The sequence below is a fragment of the Salvelinus sp. IW2-2015 genome, linkage group LG28, assembly GCF_002910315.2.
Source record: "Salvelinus sp. IW2-2015 linkage group LG28, ASM291031v2, whole genome shotgun sequence".
NCBI lineage: Eukaryota > Metazoa > Chordata > Actinopteri > Salmoniformes > Salmonidae > Salvelinus > Salvelinus sp. IW2-2015.
Window position 1 is genome coordinate 22,340,062 of NC_036868.1, and position 20,819 is coordinate 22,360,880.

The window sequence follows — 20,819 nt, forward strand, 5'->3', positions numbered from 1 at the left end:
GCCGCAAATGTTGTGTGTGTGTGTGCCTGTGCCATGGATTATAAAAAAGGCCATTTAAATTTTAATGTTTCTAAAGTGCAAAACTATATGTTACGCAACTGTTCTGTACAAAACTAACCTAGCTGCGCATCAGTGGGCCAGCCATCCATGCTGCTCATGCCTATAACTCCCTCCATCCATCCATGTCCATGATCCCTCTGCCCACAGTCAGCTCGCTTCGACGGGTCGGCCCAGACTAAAACGTTCGTGGCCCACCATACTCTGACTGGCTGCGGGTCCATAGGTTGGGCAGAGTTTGGTAGTTGACAACGACTGAGGGTGAAGTGATGTCACTGTGTGTATGGTAGGGGAGGTGCTTTGACCCATGACGATAGGTCACTGAGTGTGTGTGTGTAGTGTATGTGAGAGAGAGAGAGAGATAGATTGTGTGTGTGGTAGGGGGGTCCTTTGTTGTGGGTAGAGCCACGGCAGTGACATACCACAACTGCCCATGTGGTAAGGTGGTTAGGCAAGGGGCCACCCCGGGGATTCGCACAACGCTGACTGTCTGCCCGTCTGTGAGCGTAATGGGCTGAGACGATGTGCCACCACTACTGCAGCAGCGGACTTCAGCCAGCCAATGACACACCGCAGCCGAGGAGAAAAAGGCTGCTTCGCACCCCCCCTCCATCTTAGCATCATCACAGTCACACCACCCTACTCACATTATAATGCACTACTTTTCACCATAAGGCTCCGGTTAATTTGGCAATTTGGGACACCCCCTCCACCCAAGCAGTCTCCTGAGACAATGGTGAATTTAAAATTCACAGGGATAATAACATTGACCTTATATGTGGATTAGAAGAGATCACAAACCAGCAAGCCATTTGAAATACATTTTCACTTTCCTCTGTCTCAATCTTAACTATATAACCTAATTTCAGTTACCTGAAATATAAGCATTAGAGAATTAAGTATTATACCTTGTTATGTACATAACTGAGTGAATTATGCAAATTTTCCAAGATATCACTGCAGGGACAACGTCATCTCTCAACCCTGGAATTGCTGCTGTGTGTGTGAGAGGAAGACGGAGGAAGAGGCAGAAAAATGTCTCCATCTAGTGTTATCAAACCGTAACTGCAGCAGCACAATAGAGCAAAGCCCCTTAATGGTACTACATACAGTCAGGGTCGGGGTCAATTCCATTTCCATTAACTCAATTCAGGAAGTAAACTGGAATTCCCATTCAAAATTGCCCTCATTGAAACATTAACTGAATTGACCCCAAACCTACATACAGTACATATACAAGTCTGGCTCCCCTCTCAACCAACAGCAAATATATATGACACAAACCAATTAAATTGTTCAAAAAAGGGAATTTAATGAGTTGAAGAAAACAAAAAAACAGAAACCATTTCAGCCTATGTCAAGCGATGTTGGCACTCTCCAGCGAGTGTGTAGTGAATTTTCTCCAGAGCTGAGGGTTTGAGGAGGTAAAAAAGACCCTAAGGGTTACCGTTGGTTCGCACATCATGTGTTCGCATCAAGGAGAGGTCACTAAGGGAGAGCCCATCTGTCTCTCACTGCGGGGGGAAAGACGCACAATAAAAAATAACAGTAAACAGACAAAGGGGGTAAAAAAGGAGAAATCAACACAGCGGTAGGAAGTAAAACAGCTGGAGATGCTCGAGGGGAGCTCAGGTAGCCTGTGTGTGTAGAACACCTAGAACACTGTGGTCCTCTGGGTATAGTCCGCTCTCTCCACTCTCTCTCCTCCCAAACGGAATGTCTCTGTGTGATCATGTAACGGCCGACGCCGTCTCCGCGGCTGCTCGTCTCTCCTATACCACAGCATACTGCTGATAGAGCAGCTCACGGATTTTATAGTAGTCATCACACAGGCAGCCCTCCAGGCCGATGCGCCCTGCCTCCGTCTGTACAGGGGGGATGGCGATACGTACAAGGGTTAGAGGGGTCACGCATAGTCACAACCATTTCCCCCCCTTTAACATCCCCCACTAGATGTGGAGTGGAGATGGAGTGGTGCTGACTTCAGTACGTAGCAGAAATGGTTTGTTAACACATAGGTTGCCCCTTCAGTCTACAAACTACTTATCGCCAACTGAGTAAAATGGATTGTTTAATCCTGCGTCATCGTTCCTTCCCCAGAGCATTCTTGTAAATAAATAAGAATTGGTTTTCAATTAAATTAAAGTTAGATAATAGGTACATACATGTATAATAGGTCTGCAATAGCATGCCATTTTGTGTCACAGCTTTTTGCTGGAAAACATGCCACCTTTGGGCCCATTTCCCCTTTCTCATGAAGCAGGTCAGGGCTGGGATTAGCTTATGCTGTCAAAGCGAGCTGAATGAACTAAATGAATGACTGTGGCTGTACTGTGGTGTGCTGGGGGAGAAGGACAGACAGACGGACAACTCACCCTGCGGACGGCCACCATGTTGTTGCACACCAGCACTCCTCCCACAAACTCAGCCTGGATGCCTTCCCTCAGCAGCACCTGCTTGAAGTCGGACAGGCGCGGCTCGTTGATGAACACCGACTGGTGGCCTGGGATCTGTGAGTTAGACAGGGTGTGTATGGGTTAGAATTATATACAACTGATCTCAGACCAGTTGTACTCTACGGCTGCATTTACACAGGTAACCAAATTCTGATCTTTTTCCCCACTAATTGGTCTTTTGATCAGATGAGCTCTTTTGCCATGGTCATGCCAAAATATCAGAATTGGCTGCCTGTGTAAACGCATCCTATGTGGATTAGTGTAACCACAACCATACAGTTTCTGTACATCTGACCTCAGATCAGTATGACTCTAAGGACTACGTTAGATTTTTTGCCCATTTACTGGCAAAAGAGCTGATCTGATTGGTCAAAAGACACAATTAGTGAAAAAAAGCTCCGAATTGGGCTGCCTGTGTAAATGCAGCATTAGAAACAATTTGAATGAACATTCAAAAATGTTACGGTGAAACATGAAACAAAATATTTTCTAAGGATTACTGTGGCATTTAGAGGAAATAATCAAACTGCAAATGACTTTGCTATTCCAACTACAAGTCATAGAAAACCTACATGGCCATGTGCTGACCAACTGGCAGGTGTCATCACTGACATTTTCAACCTCTCCCTGTCTGAGTCTGTAATACCAACATGTTTAAAGCAGACCACCATAGTCCCTGTGCCCAAGAACACCAAGGTAACCTGCGTAAATGACTCCTGACCCATAGCACTCACGTCTGTAGCCATGAAGTGCTTTGAAAAGCTGGTAACTGCTCACATTAACACCATTATCCCAGAAACCCTAGACCCACTCCAATTTGCATACCGCTCAAACAGATCCACAGATGATGCAATCTCTATTGCACTCCACACTGCCCTTTCCCATCTGGACAAAAGGAACACCTACGTGAGAATGCTATTCATTGACTACAGCTCAGCGTTCAACACCATAGTGCCCTCAAAGCTCATCACTAAGCTAAGGACCCTTGGACTAAACACCTCTCTCTGCAACTGGATCCTGGACTTCCCGACAGGCAGCCCCCCCAGGTGGTGAGGGTAGGTAACAAAACATCTGCCACGCTGATCCTCAACACCGGAGCCCCTCAGGGGAGCGTGCTCAGTCCCCTCCTGTACTCCCTGTTCACCCACGACTGCATGGCCAGGCACGACTCCAACATCATCATTAAGTTTGCAGACGACACAACAGTGGTAGGCCTGATCACCAAAACGACGAGACAGCCTATAGGGAGGAGGTCAGAGACCTGGCCGGGTGGTGCCAGAATAACAACCTATCCCTCAACGTGATCAAGATAAAGGAAATGATTGTGGACTACAGAAAAAGGAGGACTGAGCACACCCCCATTCACTGGTGCTAAGCTGCCTGCCATCCAGGACCTCTACACCACGTGGTGTCAGAGGAAGGCCCTAAAAATGGTCAAAGAACCCAGCCACCCAAGTCATAGATTGTTCTCTCTTCTACCGCAAGCCTAAAGGCTTCTCAACAGCTTTTACCCCCAAGCCATAAGACTTCTGAACAGGTAATCAAATGGCTAACGGACTATTTGCATTGTGTCCCGTAAGTAAGCATTTCACTATAAGGTGTAGTAGACCTGTTGTATTCGGCGCACGTGACAAATAAACTTTGATTTGATTATTTGTAGTGACAGTTTAGATCCGAAACAGACACGTACGTTCGCTGCACACTACATTCTCAGGCTTTTTGATAACGTTAGCAAAATTTCGCAACTTCATGGCCAACACAAACAAATGGAATGTGTTAGCTAACATTCACAAAGTATTTACCTTATTGAACACACCTCTGATCTTCGATCAGTTGAACTGAATGGACTCTGTGGAACCACAACCATACAGTTTTTATACTGGTAAATCTGACCTCAGATCAGTTGGACTCTCTGTGGATTAGTTCAGGGCTCGAGACAAACTTTTTGCACTTGTGGCACTGGTGTGAATCCAACTTTTTCAGTTGATGGCATCAGCACATGATTTGGTCGCACCAATTTTTCACAGCAATAATGACCTGACCTGTGTCCCATAATCTGCATTTCATATAGACCCAGACTAATAATGACTAGCCATCTTTTAAATTAGCATGTCCTTGCAGGGCTTGACATCCAGGTACACTACATTATCAAAGGTATGTGGACACCTGCTCATTGAACACTTCATTTCAAAATCATGGGCATCAATATGAAGTTGGTCCCCCCTTTGCTGTTATAACAGCCTCCACTCTTCTGGGTAGGCTTTTCACTAGATGTTGGAACATTGCTGCGGGGACTTCCATTCAGCCACAAGAGCAATTGTGAGGTCGGGCACTGATGTTGGGCAATTAGACATGGTTCGCAGTCAGCGTTCCAATTCATCCCAAAGGTGTTCGATTGAGTTGAGGTCAGGGTTCTGTGCAGGCCAGTCAAGTTCTTCTACACCGATCTCAACAAACCATTTCTGTATGGACCTCGCTTTGTGCACGGGAAAGGGACTTCTCCAAACTGTTGCCATAAAGTTGGAAGCACAGAATCGTCTAGAATGTAATTGTATGCTGTAGCACTAAGATTTCCCTTCACAGGAACTAAGGAGCCTAGCCCGATCTATGACAAACCTCCTCCACCAAACTTTACAGTTAGCACTAAGCATTAAGGCAGGTAGCGTTCTCCTGGCATCCGCCAAACCCAGATTCGTCCGTCAGACTGCCAGATGGTGAAGCATGATTTATCACTCTAGCGAACACGTTTCCACTGCTCCAGAGTCCAATGGCGGCAAGCTTTACACCACTCCAGCCAACGCTTGGCATTGTGCATCTTGCGATCTTAGGCTTGTATGCAGCTGCTCGGCCATGGAAACCCATTTCATGAAGCTCCCGACAAACAGTTGATGCGCTGACGTTGCTTCCAGAGGCAGTCTGGACCTTGGTAGAGAGTATTGCAACTGAGGACAGACGATTTTTACACGCTACGTGCTGAAGCACTCGGTGGTCCCGTGAGCTTGTGAGGCTTACCACTTCGCGGCTGAGCCGTTGTTGCTAATAGATGCTTCCACTTCACAATAATAGCACTTACAGTTGACCGTGGCAGCCCTAGCAGGGCAGAAATGTGATATACTAACTTGTTGGAAAGGTGGCATCCTATGACGGTGCCATGTTGAAAGTCACTGAGCTCTTCAGTATGGCCATTCTACTGCCAATATTTGTCTATGGAGATTGCATGGCTGTGTGTTCGATTTTATACACCTGTCAGCAACGGGTGTGGCTGAAATAACCAAATCCACTAATATGAAGGGGTGTCCACATACTTTTGTATATATAGTGTACATTGTTAGGATGGAAAAAATAAAACCTTTTTACTCAATCTCAAAAATAGTGTTATTGGTAGCGATTTTTAACAGTCACTCTACAGTTGTAGGGCCCTATAAAATCAGTTTTATCTTTTGGTAAATTCCGTTTTCCCGGTTTTATGATCCAGGTTTCAGAGATTTTTTTTCTTTCACTCTCATAATCACACTTTTTGTTTATAGAAAAAACCCTCAAATGTGATGTACCAAGTCTACAACAACGCATAAACCACATCAGCAGACCACTTAAGAGGTCTGTGAACAATAACAAAAATTGGGGGGAAAAAAGAGGTTACAATGTACAGTGTAGGCTACATGTGATGGCTGAGTTTGCTAAACAAATGCCTCGTGATTGATACAAATCATCATGAAATGATTCTGCCAGGCAGGCCTACTATGCATTCAACATTTAATTGGTATGTTTTTTTGGGAAAGCCTTTAGACATTTTCATTCATACAGTGCATGATGACCGAATCGCACATCGCAAAAGATTCAACCAAGACTTTGTACCAAACTTTTTGAATACCTGGTTTGCATACCCATTGCTGTTTGAAAAAAAAACATTTTTTTAAAGGAAATTGTGAACCAAAAAACTGACGTGACCAGCGAAATCTTTCTTCACTGGCACCCTCGTTTTTTACCCCTGTAGTGCAACTACAACTTCATAGCTTCTTTACATCTGATCTCAGATCAGCTTGACTCTATTGACTGTGGACTCTGTAGAACCCTAACCATATATTTTCTAGGGCTGGGAATTGCCAGGGACCTCACAATCTGACATTATCACGATCTTTCTGTGCCGATACCACATGTATGGTGATTCTCACAATGCTATATGTTTTGCTATTTGTTACTGCGACTTTGCTGCGATTTGATGTTCCAAACATATTGCTCACTATATGTCTGCTGCAGAGAAACTACTTAAAGAGAAGATGGAGAACAAGCTATTGGATGAAAAATGTGGCACAGGTACAGCCGACTAGCACTAGCTAACATTATCTAGCTAAATCAAATAGATGTTATTTTTATACAAATCAATATTTGGAGTCAAATATCAATATAATATCATCCAAAAATAATATTGCGATATGTAACTATCAATTTCTTCCCCCATCACTAATAATTTCTATACATATAACCTCAGATCAGTTTTACTCGGTGCACTCCCTTCTCTCTGTTGCTAAATTAGCCACAGGCTAGCTTTCTTCCTGTGCATTCTGCTGCTCTTTGTGTCTATTGTCATATCAATCAAATGTATTTATAAAGCCCTTTTTACAAAGTGCTATACAGACACCCAGCCTAAAACCCAAACAGCAAGCAATGCAGATGTAGAAGCATGGTGGCTAGGAAGAAACCTAGAGAGGAACCATTCAATCTATCATTTCCCTCTCTGAATAAAAAACGGTCCCGGGATCAACACTCGTCTCCCTCTCCCTCGGGGTCAGCCCTGTCCCATCCTCTTTCACTGAGGACAAAGCAACCTTATTTTACCCTCTTTACATCTCCTCTCTCCCTTTGTCTGAACTAAGAGATTACAGCCAACCCTCCCCTACTCTCTGCCCTCCCCTCCGTCTATCTACAGTATCTCTCGCTACAGTACATCTCCTCTTCCCCTCCATCTCTCGCTCTCGCTCTCTCACCTCGTGGGCGGGCAGGGGCTCCAGGGTGGGGATGACGTCACTCTCCTCCGACGGCTCGCGCATGTCCTCGCCAAACAGCGTCTTCATGGCGCGCTGCTGAGCCACCACGCTATGGTCTGTGGTGCCGTCGTCAGCAGGGGTCACGTCCATGGCCAGCTCGCCGTCCTCCACGGCCTCCTCGCCGGCTCCCTTTTCACCCTTCACCACGCCCTCCTCGGGCAGAACGCCTGTGTCCACCTTGACCACGCGCATGTCCAGCACGCCGTCGATCCACGCCAGCTCCGTGTCCTTGGCGCGGCAAAACTGCAGCGAGCTCACCAGCGAGTCTTTCAACCGCACCTGAGGAGGAAGAATAAAATATTCCATGTATATATATATGACAGAAAGTGCTTAAGCTTAACATTTAAAAGGTTTCTGCACACAAACAAACTGCTTAACTGGGGCCTCTGTATCCCAGTTGGTAGAACACGGTGCTTGTAATGCCAAGATAGTGAGTTCGATTCCCAGGAACACCTGTACGTAATATTTATGCACGCACAACTGTAACTCGCTTTTTGATAAAAGTGTCTGCTAAATGGCATATGTTATAATAGTATTATTATAAACCTTATACCAAATTGACCCATTGTCAAGTTGAGAATTCTAAGATGGCTTGACCTGGGTTAAATTAGTTGCAGTTACTTAAGCACATCAACATTCTGATTGGTGAATTATGATAACACAACATTCTATGTCAATTATTCACAATCATATAGGGCATTAGCCAATCTGTCCCAAAATATTTTAAATTAGCATGGCATTTTGTATAAAATTCTAACCCGACTGACCTGGTAGATGTGTGTCTCACTGGTGGCGTCCACAGTCTCCTGCAGCTTAGGCGTGTAGACCTTAATGTCCTTGGTGAAGGCCTTGCAGGACTCGGCCAGGTCCAGGCTGGCCTCGGGAGGGCCGTGCACGATCACCAGCTGCCGCGGCTTCATCTGGTTGATGATCTTCTTGATAGAGTCGCCGTCCGAACGCCCCTCGTAGTCGATGTACGTCACCCTGGCTCTGCACAGAATGATCAGATAAGAATTTATAATTTCCCAATATTTTAAATATGAATTAAGATAATCATTTTAAATGTGATGTAAAAAAAATACTATCAGCGGTATACAACTTATTTTCATTAAAAAAAAAAGATAAAATATGTTTTATTTCAATGTTTTCATGAATATCGCTAGCAACAAAATAATAATAATAATTACATACCTACAGTAGAAAAGAGGAGAATATGTTATTTCTAACGATACCAACTTTATCTCTTAACTCATAATACCGAGCATATTACACTCACTGGAGTATCTGACATAGGATTGAAAAAGCACCTGCAAATAGGCCACCAAGTGCCGCTGGCTGCTGTTAAGCTGCTAAACAGCTACTCTTAGCAAACATGTGTTTGAGTTACCTTTCTAGCTAGTAGGCTGTTAAGAGTTTACACTTCCTATTCCAATTATGTGGGGAGATCAAAATAATGAAAAAAACGATCTACCAAAGCTATAAAATAAGAATAAAAAACATTACTTTTACATACCATTATCATTCCCTTGACGACAATACATGTGAATGTTTTTTCTCTTGCTAACGTATGATTGGGGTGGGTCGCCGGTTTGCCTGAGAGGGGGTCCCTGATAATATTAGAGAAAAATACTAAGGTACTTTTAATATTTTGCGCAAATTAAAATATCTATAGTCTTGGCATATCCACAAGGATCATTAAAATCCCAAACGTACATGTTTCAGCACTATGTATTCCTTGTAAATCATTACAATATAAATATGAATCATATTGTTTTTTGCATTGAGAGGCTCTCTGAAGAAGTCTGCTTTCAATTTAGGTGGGTAGGCCCACTTACTTGATCTCTAGGTTCTCTGTAGTGGAGGTACACTTGGTGGGTACTTTGGATGAGGAGTCTTGGTCCATGGGTTCGTCTCCTTTGGCCATGCCTGACTCCAGCTTGTTCTTCTCCTCCTCTGTGGCCTGGAGCTCTGGTACCAGGAAGTCCTCCGGTCTGGAGACAGTCATTAATTAATACATCATTGTGTGAAGTTAGCTCTGCTTCAACAAAAAAATCCAATGCATAGCTCATTATTCAAAGGGGGTTCATGTTTCGATTTCTAGGTTCTACCGAGGTAAAAGACAGTCTGTGTAGAGCATTTTTACACTTCTGTGCCAAACGAACTGTACTGGCGCTGATATTTCCCTTGTCTAGCATCTATGGTTGATGCATAACCGGGTCAGCACAGCTCAGTTTGGATCAGCGCCTTAGTGTGAAAAGGGTAATAGCTTAATGACTACAGTACCTGATGATCTCTCCGTACTCGTCCCACTTGACCCTCTCCTCGTGGGTGGGGAACATGGGGTAGGACTTCTTGGCCTGTTTGAAGAAGCTGCCCTTGCGGACGCCGTCTCCCTTCATCATCAGGTCGTGGTGTTTGGTCTTCACCATCGCCGGCAGCTCCAGGTCATCCTCCATGTCGCTCTCGTCACTGGAGTCCACATCCACCCTGAGAGACACAAATATATTAGACTCACACACCCACAGTCTTGCTGTGTTTCTTCATCTCAAAAACAAACATCTTCATTCCCGGAGACCAACTTCATGAATCTGTATAGTACGTCCGCCACGCACACATGCGCGTAACACACACAGAGCGCGTAACACACACAGAACAATACCCACGTCTGGGAATATTATTCACAGTGCCCAAATATTGTAAATAAGTTGAGGCCCAAAACACACAAACAGTGTCAGTGACTCACTCTTTTTCTTGTTCAAGTTTTTTGGCAGCTTCCTTCTTCATTCTCTCTTTCTCCAGGTATTCTTCCAGCTCCCTGCCTTCCAGCTTCACCCGTTTTCTAATCTGTCAACATGACAAGAAAATGAAATGGAGAAAAAAATAAGAAAAGGGGGGAGGAACAGTGCGAATGCCAGTGACACATCAAGCTGTTCCACGCTTGAGTTGAGACGGAAACAGAGACAGGAAGAGCCCTAGGGAGATGCTGCACCAAAATAAATAAATCCAAAAAGCTATCACTCTGAGCCAAAATGGCCGCACAGCCTCCTTCTATTTTTTGGGGTTCCCCAAAGCCCCCCGTATTAATTATGCATAAAATGTTTTTTTAAGTATCGGATCCAAATGTAATGTCCCAAGAAGAAGTTACCCCACCAAAATAATGCAAAAGTTACATTTTAACTTCAATCCATGAGGAGAGAGTGCAAGAGACAGTCAACTAATAAGTCAAGCGTGCTAGGTTGTGCTGAAAAGTGTTGCACAGTATACCGGTACCATGGTGTAATATCAAGGTACCAAAACGTCATGACACTTACAATAACATTATAGCATACTGTAGTACCGTTTCATATGATACTACCACCTTTTTCAGCCCTACCGATATTAAGAACCTGCTGGTGCCAGTTATAAAATGTTTATAAAGTTAGTTTGGATTATAATCCAGTTGAATTGAAGCAATAGCCACTTGTATATGCAGGTCCAATATCCACTTCACTTTCAAGCCATATCACCTGTGTCAGCTGGAACCAGCCAGCCGCATCCCCTACCTGCTTCACTTTGTCCGCGCGTCTATTCCTCCGTTTTTTTTACCCCCAATATAATTTAACCGTGATGGCGAGCAGGGATGCAGACCCAGACCCTTATGAGTCTTTTGTTGTTAGAATTGTACATTTGTTACATTGGATTAGTGCGCAAAGTGAGCAAAGCTGATACATTGTATCATTTCATCGCCTGTTATAACAAAGAGCACGGACCAGTCTGAGTAGACTTTGCAAGTTCACTGTCATGCAGACTCGGAGTGTCAGGGAGGGAAAATGGAGCACCGCTTTGCGACAAGCATGTTCGCAGCTTTACAGCAAAGAAAACGTCTTGTCTCTAGCCTAAACATGAAAAAAATAAGACCCATATTACCAGAGATGCCTTTTATTCTTTCTATCGGGATTCGCGCGCATTTTATATCATTTCACAAACCATGTCGCGGGCCGTTTTAAACTAATCCAGGGTCGCTAATTATTGGTTTGATAATAAACAATGTTGTTCAGTCATGTCACCTAGCTAGCTAACAACCTGGTAACTTGACAGTAGGTTTAGGCACATTTGATTGTCACAGGAAGAAAGGAAAAGGGTCTTCTACTTCAAAAGGTATAATTCATATAAGGCCTAACTAATGTAAGCCTAAACTATATCAAACAGCTATCTGTATTTCTGGTGCTCCTTACATTCTGTTTGGTGTCTTAACGGTTGAAAAATTGGAAGCAGTGTGTGTATGTGTGTTTGTGAAAGAGAGAGAGAGTGTTGTGTGTTTATGAGAGTGAGTATGTGTTAACTGAAGAGGAAAGAAGGTTTCATGCAGTATTTTCTCCTTACTGACACAATTACATGTAGATCATTATGCAGTATGTTCTCCTCACTGACACAATGACATGTAGATCATTATGCAGTATGTTCTCCACACTGACATGTTAGATCATTATGCAGTATGTTCTCCTCACTGACACAATGACATGTAGATCATTATGCAGTATGTTCTCCTCACTGACACAATGACATGTAGATCATTATGCAGTATGTTCTCCACACTGACATGTAGATCATTATGCAGTATGTTCTCCTCACTGACACAATTACATGTGAGATCCATTATGCAGTATGTTCTCCTCACTGACACAATGACATGCAGATCATTATGCAGTATGTTCTCCTCACTGACACAATGACATGCAGATCATTATGCAGTATGTTCTCCTCACATGTGGTAATGGCTGGAGCGGAATGGTATCAAACACGGTTTCTATGTGTTTGATTCCATTCCATATTCCTTCTTCCCATTCCTCCAGCCAAATCCCAGGTATGCCTTTGCAAATATGAGCAAATCAGCCATTCTATGCAGTATTATGTTATACACTTAACAGTGTGAAGTTAAATTCAATGTGTTGTATTGAGTAGAAGTGTGAATTTCAGTGACAGGTTTTTGGAGGTTTAGAAAATGTGAACAAGCGTCCGGGGGACGGGGTGAACAGGATGCTAGGCCACCGATTTTTTTCCCACCATGGCATCGCGATACTACTCGGTATCGTGATCCTTGGCCTGGTATCCTATTGTTTGTCATATTTGGGAATCGTGACAAGCCTAGTAATGAAACGTGAAGCGGCGGCAGCGTACAATCAACTGAGTTGGACAGCGAATGAGGCTGAAAGCAATTTGAGTAATTCATTTTCTTCATTTGAATTAGACTATTTCTTCCTATTTAAGAAATACAGGGTCGCCTACCTGTTTGACAGGCCTACCTGTTTGACAGGCCTACCTGTTTGACAGACCTACCTTTTTGACAGACCTACCTGTACGACAGGCCTACCTGTTTGACAGGCCTACCTGTTTGACAGGCCTACCTGTTTGACAGGCGCATGTATGCTTTACATAGATTTGTCGGTAGCCAAATCCTCCAATACTGTCACCATTCCCTCCGTGTCCGTTAAGGGGTTGGAGTGTTTGGTTTAAAGCAGGGCTTCAACTGAGGGGGGTATGTGAGGGTTTGACATATCCTTTGTTAAAGAAAAGGACAGAAGGGATAGCCTACTTATTGTTAGCTTAATATTTTGAAATGAAATAATAAAAAAGGACCCGGATGACATAAAGTGTTCTATAACGATGCTCAACACTGATGCCTAACATCTCAAACAAGGTTTTTAAAATGCACGCAAAATATCTGACTGATGCATATGGTATCTGTCTATGACATTTTGAAGCTGTGCTACGACCTATATTCGAAAGAGACAAAAAAATAGAATTTGCTATCCTGTCACTCGAAGCTAAACATTTTCTGCATCTGTCGGGATGCTGTCTGGGTGGAAAGTTAACTTTTGAAAGTAGGCTACCATGCTTAGATTCATAAGGACGTCCCAGACTTCATTATTTGCAAACAGCAACAGTTTCGTAGCAAAAAAAGACACTCTGGTTTGACATTGGAGAAATATGGTAAGAATGCATATTTCTGTGCCCAGTCTTCCCTTAAACTTCTATTTTCATTAGCCACCTTTGTTTTGAGAGCGACATTTTCTCTTGATTGCAAGATGATTTTCCCCAATCAACGCACAAAAATACATTTAAAAAAAACTAATTTTGGAAAGTCTTTGTTGATTGTATCAGTGTAATCAGATAGAAATGATTATGTTATTGTCATTGAATTGACTATATACACTTAACAAAAATATAAAAAGCAGCATGAGCTGCCAGATCCCAGAAGTGTTCCATACCCTCAAAGCTTATTTCTCTCAAATGTGGTACACACATTTCTTTACATCCCTGTTAGTGAGCACATCAATAAGCTGATTAAACAGCATGATCATTACACAGGTGCACCTTGTGCTGGGGACAATAAAAAAGGCCACTAAAATGTGCAGTTGTCACACAACACTATGCTACAGACGTCTCAAGTTTTGAGGGAGCGTGCAATTGGCATGTGGACAGCAGGAATGTCCACCAGACCTGTTGCCAGAGAATTTAATGTTCATTTCGCTACCATAAGCCGCCCCCCAACGTCGTTTTAGAAGTTTTGGCAGTACATCTATCCGACTGTACAACTGCAGACCACGTGTATGGGGACATTACATTTACATTTAGCAGACCTCCTTATCCAGAGCGACTTACAAATTGGTGCATTCACCTTATGATATCCAGTGGAACAAACACTTTACAATAGTGCATCTAACTCTTTTAAGGGGGGTTAGAAGGATTACTTTATCCTATCCTAGGTATTCCTTAAAGAGTGGGGTTTCAGGTGTCTCCGGAAGGTGGTGATTGACTCCGCTGACCTGGCGTCGTGAGGGAGTTTGTTCCACATTGGGTGCCAGACACAACCGTTTACTGGCTGAGCGGGAACTGTACTTCCTCAGAGGTAGGGAGGCGAGCAGGCCAGAGGTGGATGAATGCAGGCGAGTGGTTTGCTGATGTCAACGTTGTGAACAGAGTGCACCATGGTGGTGGTGGGGTTATGGTATGGGCAGGCATAAGCTACAGACAACGAACACGATTGCATTTTATTGATGGCAATTTGAATACACAGAGATACCGTGACAGAGATCCTGAGGCCGATTGTTGTGCCATTCATCAGCCGCCATCACCTCATGTTTCAGCATGATAATGCACAGCCCAATGGTCGCAAGGATCTGTACACAATTCCTGGAAGCTGATATACAGCAACTTCGCACAGCCATTGAAGAAGAGCAGGCCCCAATCAACAGCCTGATCAACTCTATGCAAAGGAGTGTCATACTGCCTGGTTCGCTGATCTATGCCCCTAACTTTTTTAAAGCTATCTGTGACCAATAAATGCATATCTGTATTCCCAGTCATGTGAAATCCATAGATTAGGCCTAATTTATTTATTTAAATTGACAGATTTCCATATGAACTTTAATTCAATAAAATCTTTGAAATTGTTGCATGTTGCGTTTATTTATGTTCATTATACTAAAGTGTTTTCAATTAAAATGGTCAAACAGAAACAAAAAAAGTTTCTTAGCAAAGGTCAATTTCTCAAGCAAGAATTTTGCTATGACTGTTTGGGAGTGGTCTGAGTAGAGAGGGAAAGACTGAAAATTTGCTGTTATTGGCAGAGGTTTGGAACGTTCTTCTTGGTCTATTAACTCATTTGCCGCTTGGTGATGTCACCATTGAAGGCCAAAACTCCATCCCACCAAAACAGGAATAAAGTTTGAAACAGCTCTGGCACTAAAAGGGCATTATCATCATTTTCACAATTTCACAGTATTATTCCAACCTCACATTCTAGAAATATATATAAAACATCACGATTTTGACTGCACTGGGCCTTTAACACATCTGGTTAGCCTGATGAGGACCAGAGGGCGCTGTTTTCACTTTGGGGGAAAATCGTACCCAATTTAAACGGCCTCGTACTCAATTCTTGCTCGTACAATATGCATATTATTATTACTRTYGGATAGAAAACACTCTCTAGTTTCTAAAACCGTTTGAATTTTGTCTGTGGGTAAAACACAACTCATTTGGCAGCACACTTTGTGACCAGGAAGTGGAAAGTCTGAAATCTATGTTCTGTTCAARTGACTGCCTATAAATGGGCATTATACGTATGACTATACGTGCACGTCATACACCTTCACCCGGATGTCAAGAGGAAGTGAGAGGAAAAATGAGTTGATTATCTCTGTCTGACGTTGAATGAGCCCTCTTGGAACAACGTGTCCCCCATTTTCTGTTTTCTGCAAGGCGCGTGGAGGGACCTGTTATTGCCTACTGGAAACCCGTCGTTATGGGCGAATATGATCTCCGGCTTTGATTTTATTTGATACATGTTACAATATCATCCTAAAGTATGTTTTTTCAATATAGTTTCATTAGATTWTTGAAATTTATTCGGGACGTTAGTTGTGTTGCGTTTGTTTGACTTTGTTGACGTTGGAGAGCTTAGCGCCGCATGGCCAGTGTGCTTGCTAATTCAAGAGGGAAAAAGAACGTTCTGAATCCAAACAAAGACGGTTCTGGACAAAGGACCAAAGGTACAACATTCTGATAGAAGATCAGCAAAAGTAGGAACCATTTTGTGATGCTATTTCATATATATCTGTCGAACTGTGTACTAGTAGCTTTGCGCTCAGGTTTTGGTTATTCCCTTACCATAACTAAGTCTTATGTCGTAATGAAGATATTTTTAGAATTCTAACACTGCGATTGCATTAAGAACTAATGGATCTATCGTTTCCTATACAACATGTATTTTTTTGTAATGTTTATGAATAGCTATTTGGTCAGAATAGGTGAGAGTCTAATAGAAATATCCGCACATTCTGGGAAAAAGTTGCTACGTTAGCACGTTATGCTACGTTATGCTACGTTGTATAACCACGGATTTCAGCTCTAAATATGCACATTTTCGAACAAAACATAAGTGTATGTATAACCTGATGTTATAGGACTGTCATCTGAGGAAGGTTTATGAAGGTTAGTGAAATTTAATATCTTTTGCTGGTTTATTCGCTAACGCTAACGTGCCTATTGCTATCGCTAACGTGCCTTGATGAATGAATGCGGTAGTGTGGTAGGCTATTGTAGTAAGCTAATATAATGCTATATTGTGTTTTCGCTGTAAAACACTTAAAAAATCGGAAATATTGGCTGTATTCACAAGATCTTTGTCTTTCATTTGCTATACACCATGTATTTTTCAGAAATGTTTTATGATGAGTATTTCGGTATGTCACGTTGGTGTCTGTAATTATTCTGGCTGCTTTCGGTGCAATTTCTGATTGTAGCCGCAATGTAAACTATGATTTATACCTGAAATATGCACATTTTTCGAACAAAACATAGATTTATTGTATAACATGTTATAAGACTGTCATCTGATTAAGTTGTTTCTTGGTTTCTTTGGTTTGTTCTAGGTTAGTTTGGTTGATTTTGTGCATGCTACCTGTGCTGTGAAAAATGTCTGTGCTTTTTTCTATTTGTTGGTGAGCTAACATAAATATATATTGTGTTTTCCCTGTAAAACATTTAAAAAATCGGACATGTTGGCTGGATTCACAAGATGTGTATCTTTCATTAGCTGTATTGGACTTGTTAATGTGTGAAAGTTAAATATTTCTAAAAAATATATTTTGAATTTCGCGCTCTGCCTTTTCAGTGGAATGTGGGAGGAGTTCCGCCTGCGGAACCTCAGAGTCAGACAGGCTAAGTAAGGTACTTATTGTTACCCAGAAATTATTTGATATCGAGATAAAAATGGCTGCATTGGACCAACGGTGTCCAATTTGTAGTGTAGGCCTATGAATTGGGCTCCTACTATACTAATTATGTTCTGACCCGTTGACTACTAGCCCAGAAAAATTCCCCCGAGGGCAAACCTAGTTGCCAACCCCTGTCCTAGTCTCACCTCCAGGTCTAGCATCTTCTCCCCGGGGTTATCGATGAGGTAGCGGCCCAGGGTGCCAGGCGTGGTGCGGTAGGTGAGGATCACTGAGTTCTTGGCCTCCTGGCACCACTGGATGAAGAGCTCGCGGGAGAAGCCAGACTCCAGGTCGGGCTGGCTGCAGAGCACCACCTTGGGGCTGGGCACACGGGCCAGGTCGGCCAGGCTGTGACACAGGGACAGGTGGCGAAACTGGAAGGGATTGTTGCGCTTGTCCTCGAAGCAACGCATCAGCTTGTCACTCATCCACTCCACCTGTAGGGGGAGAATATAACAGGCAGAATCACGTCTCTTGTTAACGTGCCTATTACAATGACAGGATAATCACACAATATTAGCAGGACATGCGCCGTGTGTTACAACAACATTGAGAAAAATATGAAATCCATCCCACAAAAGGTAATCGTTGTAATATTTTTCACAAAATGTATGACCGAGCAGTGAGCACTATTGAAAAGTGAACATTAGCACAAAGTTGATCACATCTCCTCATGGTGAGTGAGCTAGAGACCTGGGTTCAAAGATCATATGAGATCTTTCAAATACTTTAGCTCTGCTTCACTGAGCTTGCACGGTGCAATTGAACCAATGGAACAGTCCCAAAGGTGCAAACCCCACCCATCTGGCAGTGCAGGCAGGCTGAAACAAACACTTAAAAGTGTTTTAAAGATTGTCTGGTACTGTGTGACCATGTAATGAAAAGGGTATGCGTGTGGCCGAGACCTGAGACTTGGAGAACTCCACCACGTTGTAGCTGACGTTGTTGAGCAGGGCCAGAGAGTAGACCCCGAGACCGGCGTCCTTCGTCCTCCAGATCTGGTCCAGCAGTTGAGCCAGCTCAAGCACACGGCCCGCCGTATCCACGGCAATCAGCACGTTGCCGTCACCGCGTAGCGTCTCCATCACATTGGCTGAAGGGGGAAATGATTGGCGGATTAGACATTTTTTAAATATTCAACTACTAGGTATTACTGTAGAATGGGCCCAGATCTTTTTGTGCTGTCTAGCCACGGCGTGACAGTGACCACAGGAGTTGGCAAGACAGCATAAACATATTTGTGATCAGGATAGCATTACTGCACACATGAGTGAGAGTTGATTAACTTACTTAGAAGCTGCTCGTCCCTTTGTTTGCGACGCGGCTGCACGTACGTAGCGTTAAAGGAGTCTGTGATGAGCAGAGAGGGACGACTCACCGACTCCAATGTACACCCATTCAGGTGGCTGGAGGAAAGATTTACAATATGTTGGGGGACCAACTTCATATTGATGCCCATGATTTTGAAATTAAATGTTTGATGAGCAGGTCTCCACATATTTCTGATCATGTAGTGTACCTGAATGTCAAGCCCTGCAAGGACATGCTAATTTAAAAGATGGCTAGTCATTATTAGCCAGGTTCTATATGAAATGCAGGTTCATTATGGGACACAGGTCAGGTCATTATTGCCGCGCAGCCGTTTCAAATTGATGCGACCAATTCCATAATAATGTCCATGATTTTGGAATGTGATGTTCGATGAGCAGGTGTCCACATACTTTTGGTCAGGTACTGTACCTTGAAGGTTCAGCAGCAAAATAAACATGCTCTATCCAGCCTCTACTCACATCTCTCGCTTGTGGTTGAAGTCCACCGCGTAAACAATCTCCTCTTCCCCGTCCTTCACAATCTTCCAGATGGTCCCACCGATCATGTGACCAGCTGGAAGTGGAGTGATGGACAGACCATGTCCTTTCCCTGTCCAGAAAAGTAAAAAGGTCGATTGAACCAGTGTTTCAGCTATAACAAGGAGGTTACTCAATAGAAATATGATCATTCAATCACTATGGTAGACTGATACATGTTTTACTGACCTTTTAGATTTACAATCTGGGAGTACTTCAACTGCTGGATTTTATCAAAAGCGCAGTCTACATCATCCAGGGTGAACAGGTTGAAGTCCTCAGTGTTGTTGCGCGACTACCAAAACAGAGTGCACTGTCACCTCTTGTTCAATAGGGTGTAGGACATCACCCACATCCCCTAGCCTGGTCCCAGATCTGTTTGTGCTGTCCTGCCGAGTTGGCAAGACATCACAAACAGATCTGGGCCCAGGTTAACACGCCCCTGCCTTTACCTGATACAGGTCATACATGAACATCTGACCCATCTTGTAGACGGGGATGGTGGCGTAGATGGGGCAGTTGAGGCCCAGCTTGCCCACGGCGTAGGGCAGAGCCCCCAGGTGCAGGGGGTCAGGGTGGGAGAGGAGCACCGCATCAACCTGGTGGACATACCTATTGAGAAGGGGAATGGCCCGTAAGAGATCTGATTGACAGGGATAAGTTCTAGTTGTTGACTTCAGGAATCAAAGACAATGTCTAGATAGCGTAGATCAGTGATTCTCAATCCGTACCTCCAATCACATTTTGCTCTGCACATGTACCCCTTCATGTGTAACCAATCATTAGGCCTATGTTCTGAGTCTTACCAAGTACTCCCTTTGGATAGGCCAAGTACCCCATTGAGAGCTACTGGCTTAGATGATGTGTGTTCTACCTTTTCATGGCATCAATAATGTCCATAGAGAAGCTCTCATCCCAGCCACAGTCCAGGAGGAAGCGGAACTCATCCACCTGCAGCAGGTAGCAGAGGGCAGACTCCTCCTGCACCCCTGACACTGCGGTCAGTTTGATAATAGAAGTCATTCTCCTCAGCTGTCATACTGCAGGGACAAGACAGACCATTACCTAGTTATCAACAAGATGGCTATATATATATTTCGATCCACTTTCACATGCAGAAAATATGACTGACGACAAACAGGTCTGCAGGTCTGATCTTTATAAAAATGCGAACAGACATGGTCCATGAACGGTACATGGACATGATACACTTACACAGCAATTATTAACACTATTCATCATTCAGAACTAGTTAGAGACGCCAAGCTACCTATTGTGTGTTTGCAGTCCAAGCTAGCTAACGTTAGCTAGCATGCTAAGTTGGCCATCAGACTAATTGTCCTATAAAATGGGCCATAGAGTAACATACCATAAAGTGCCATATAAGATTTCACAAAAATTGAGCAAAGAAATCAATAACATGAACAGTCTAACATTACGGCATTTTCAGCAACGATTGTCAACACGTCTTTCAACGAAGCGGAAGCTTGCCGCTGAAAATGTGAGAGGTCACTGGGAGGTACCATCAAATCATATTTATCACATCGAGAATAGAAGAACATTTATTTTCAAAGAAGAGAGCACCCGTTTTTTACATTGAAATTATCCCCCAGACGAATGTTCTAATATTCTGAAATTGAAGGCATATTGAAT

At 43.3% G+C, this 20,819-nt stretch overlaps 1 protein-coding gene across 2 annotated transcripts; it reads right to left on the reverse strand.

Moving 5' to 3' along the window:
• Nucleotides 1–1,461: 1,461 nt before the first annotated feature.
• Nucleotides 1,462–20,642, reverse strand: cpsf2 (cleavage and polyadenylation specific factor 2). Of its 2 annotated transcripts, none has more exons than XM_023973719.2 (15): nucleotides 20,536–20,642; nucleotides 20,041–20,206; nucleotides 19,619–19,778; nucleotides 19,356–19,461; nucleotides 19,110–19,239; nucleotides 18,610–18,725; nucleotides 18,225–18,412; nucleotides 17,466–17,756; nucleotides 10,302–10,402; nucleotides 9,842–10,045; nucleotides 9,394–9,549; nucleotides 8,326–8,548; nucleotides 7,499–7,837; nucleotides 2,433–2,567; nucleotides 1,462–1,922 (listed from the first exon to the last, which is right to left on the reverse strand). In XM_023973719.2, the coding sequence occupies exons 2-15, from the start codon at nucleotides 20,187–20,189 to the stop codon at nucleotides 1,830–1,832; spliced, it is 2,391 nt and encodes a 796-aa protein (XP_023829487.1). In that variant the 5' UTR covers nucleotides 20,190–20,206; nucleotides 20,536–20,642; the 3' UTR covers nucleotides 1,462–1,829. The 2 variants fall into 2 exon arrangements, with proteins under 2 accessions (XP_023829487.1, XP_023829488.1); XM_023973720.2 differs by lacking the exon at nucleotides 20,536–20,642 and adding an exon at nucleotides 20,437–20,527.
• Nucleotides 20,643–20,819: the final 177 nt, after the last annotated feature.

Excerpts from the sequence above, each read along its gene's own strand:
- cpsf2 (XM_023973719.2), bottom strand. The coding sequence starts at position 20,189 with ATGACTTCTATTATCAAACTGACCGCAGTGTCAGGGGTGCAGGAGGAG. Across the intron at positions 10,046-10,301 it reads AAACTTGAACAAGAAAAAGA|GGTGGATGTGGACTCCAGTG; the intron begins GTGAGTCACTGA and ends TGTGTCTCTCAG. Across the intron at positions 1,923-2,432 it reads ACATGGTGGCCGTCCGCAGG|ACGGAGGCAGGGCGCATCGG; the intron begins GTGAGTTGTCCG and ends CCCCCTGTACAG.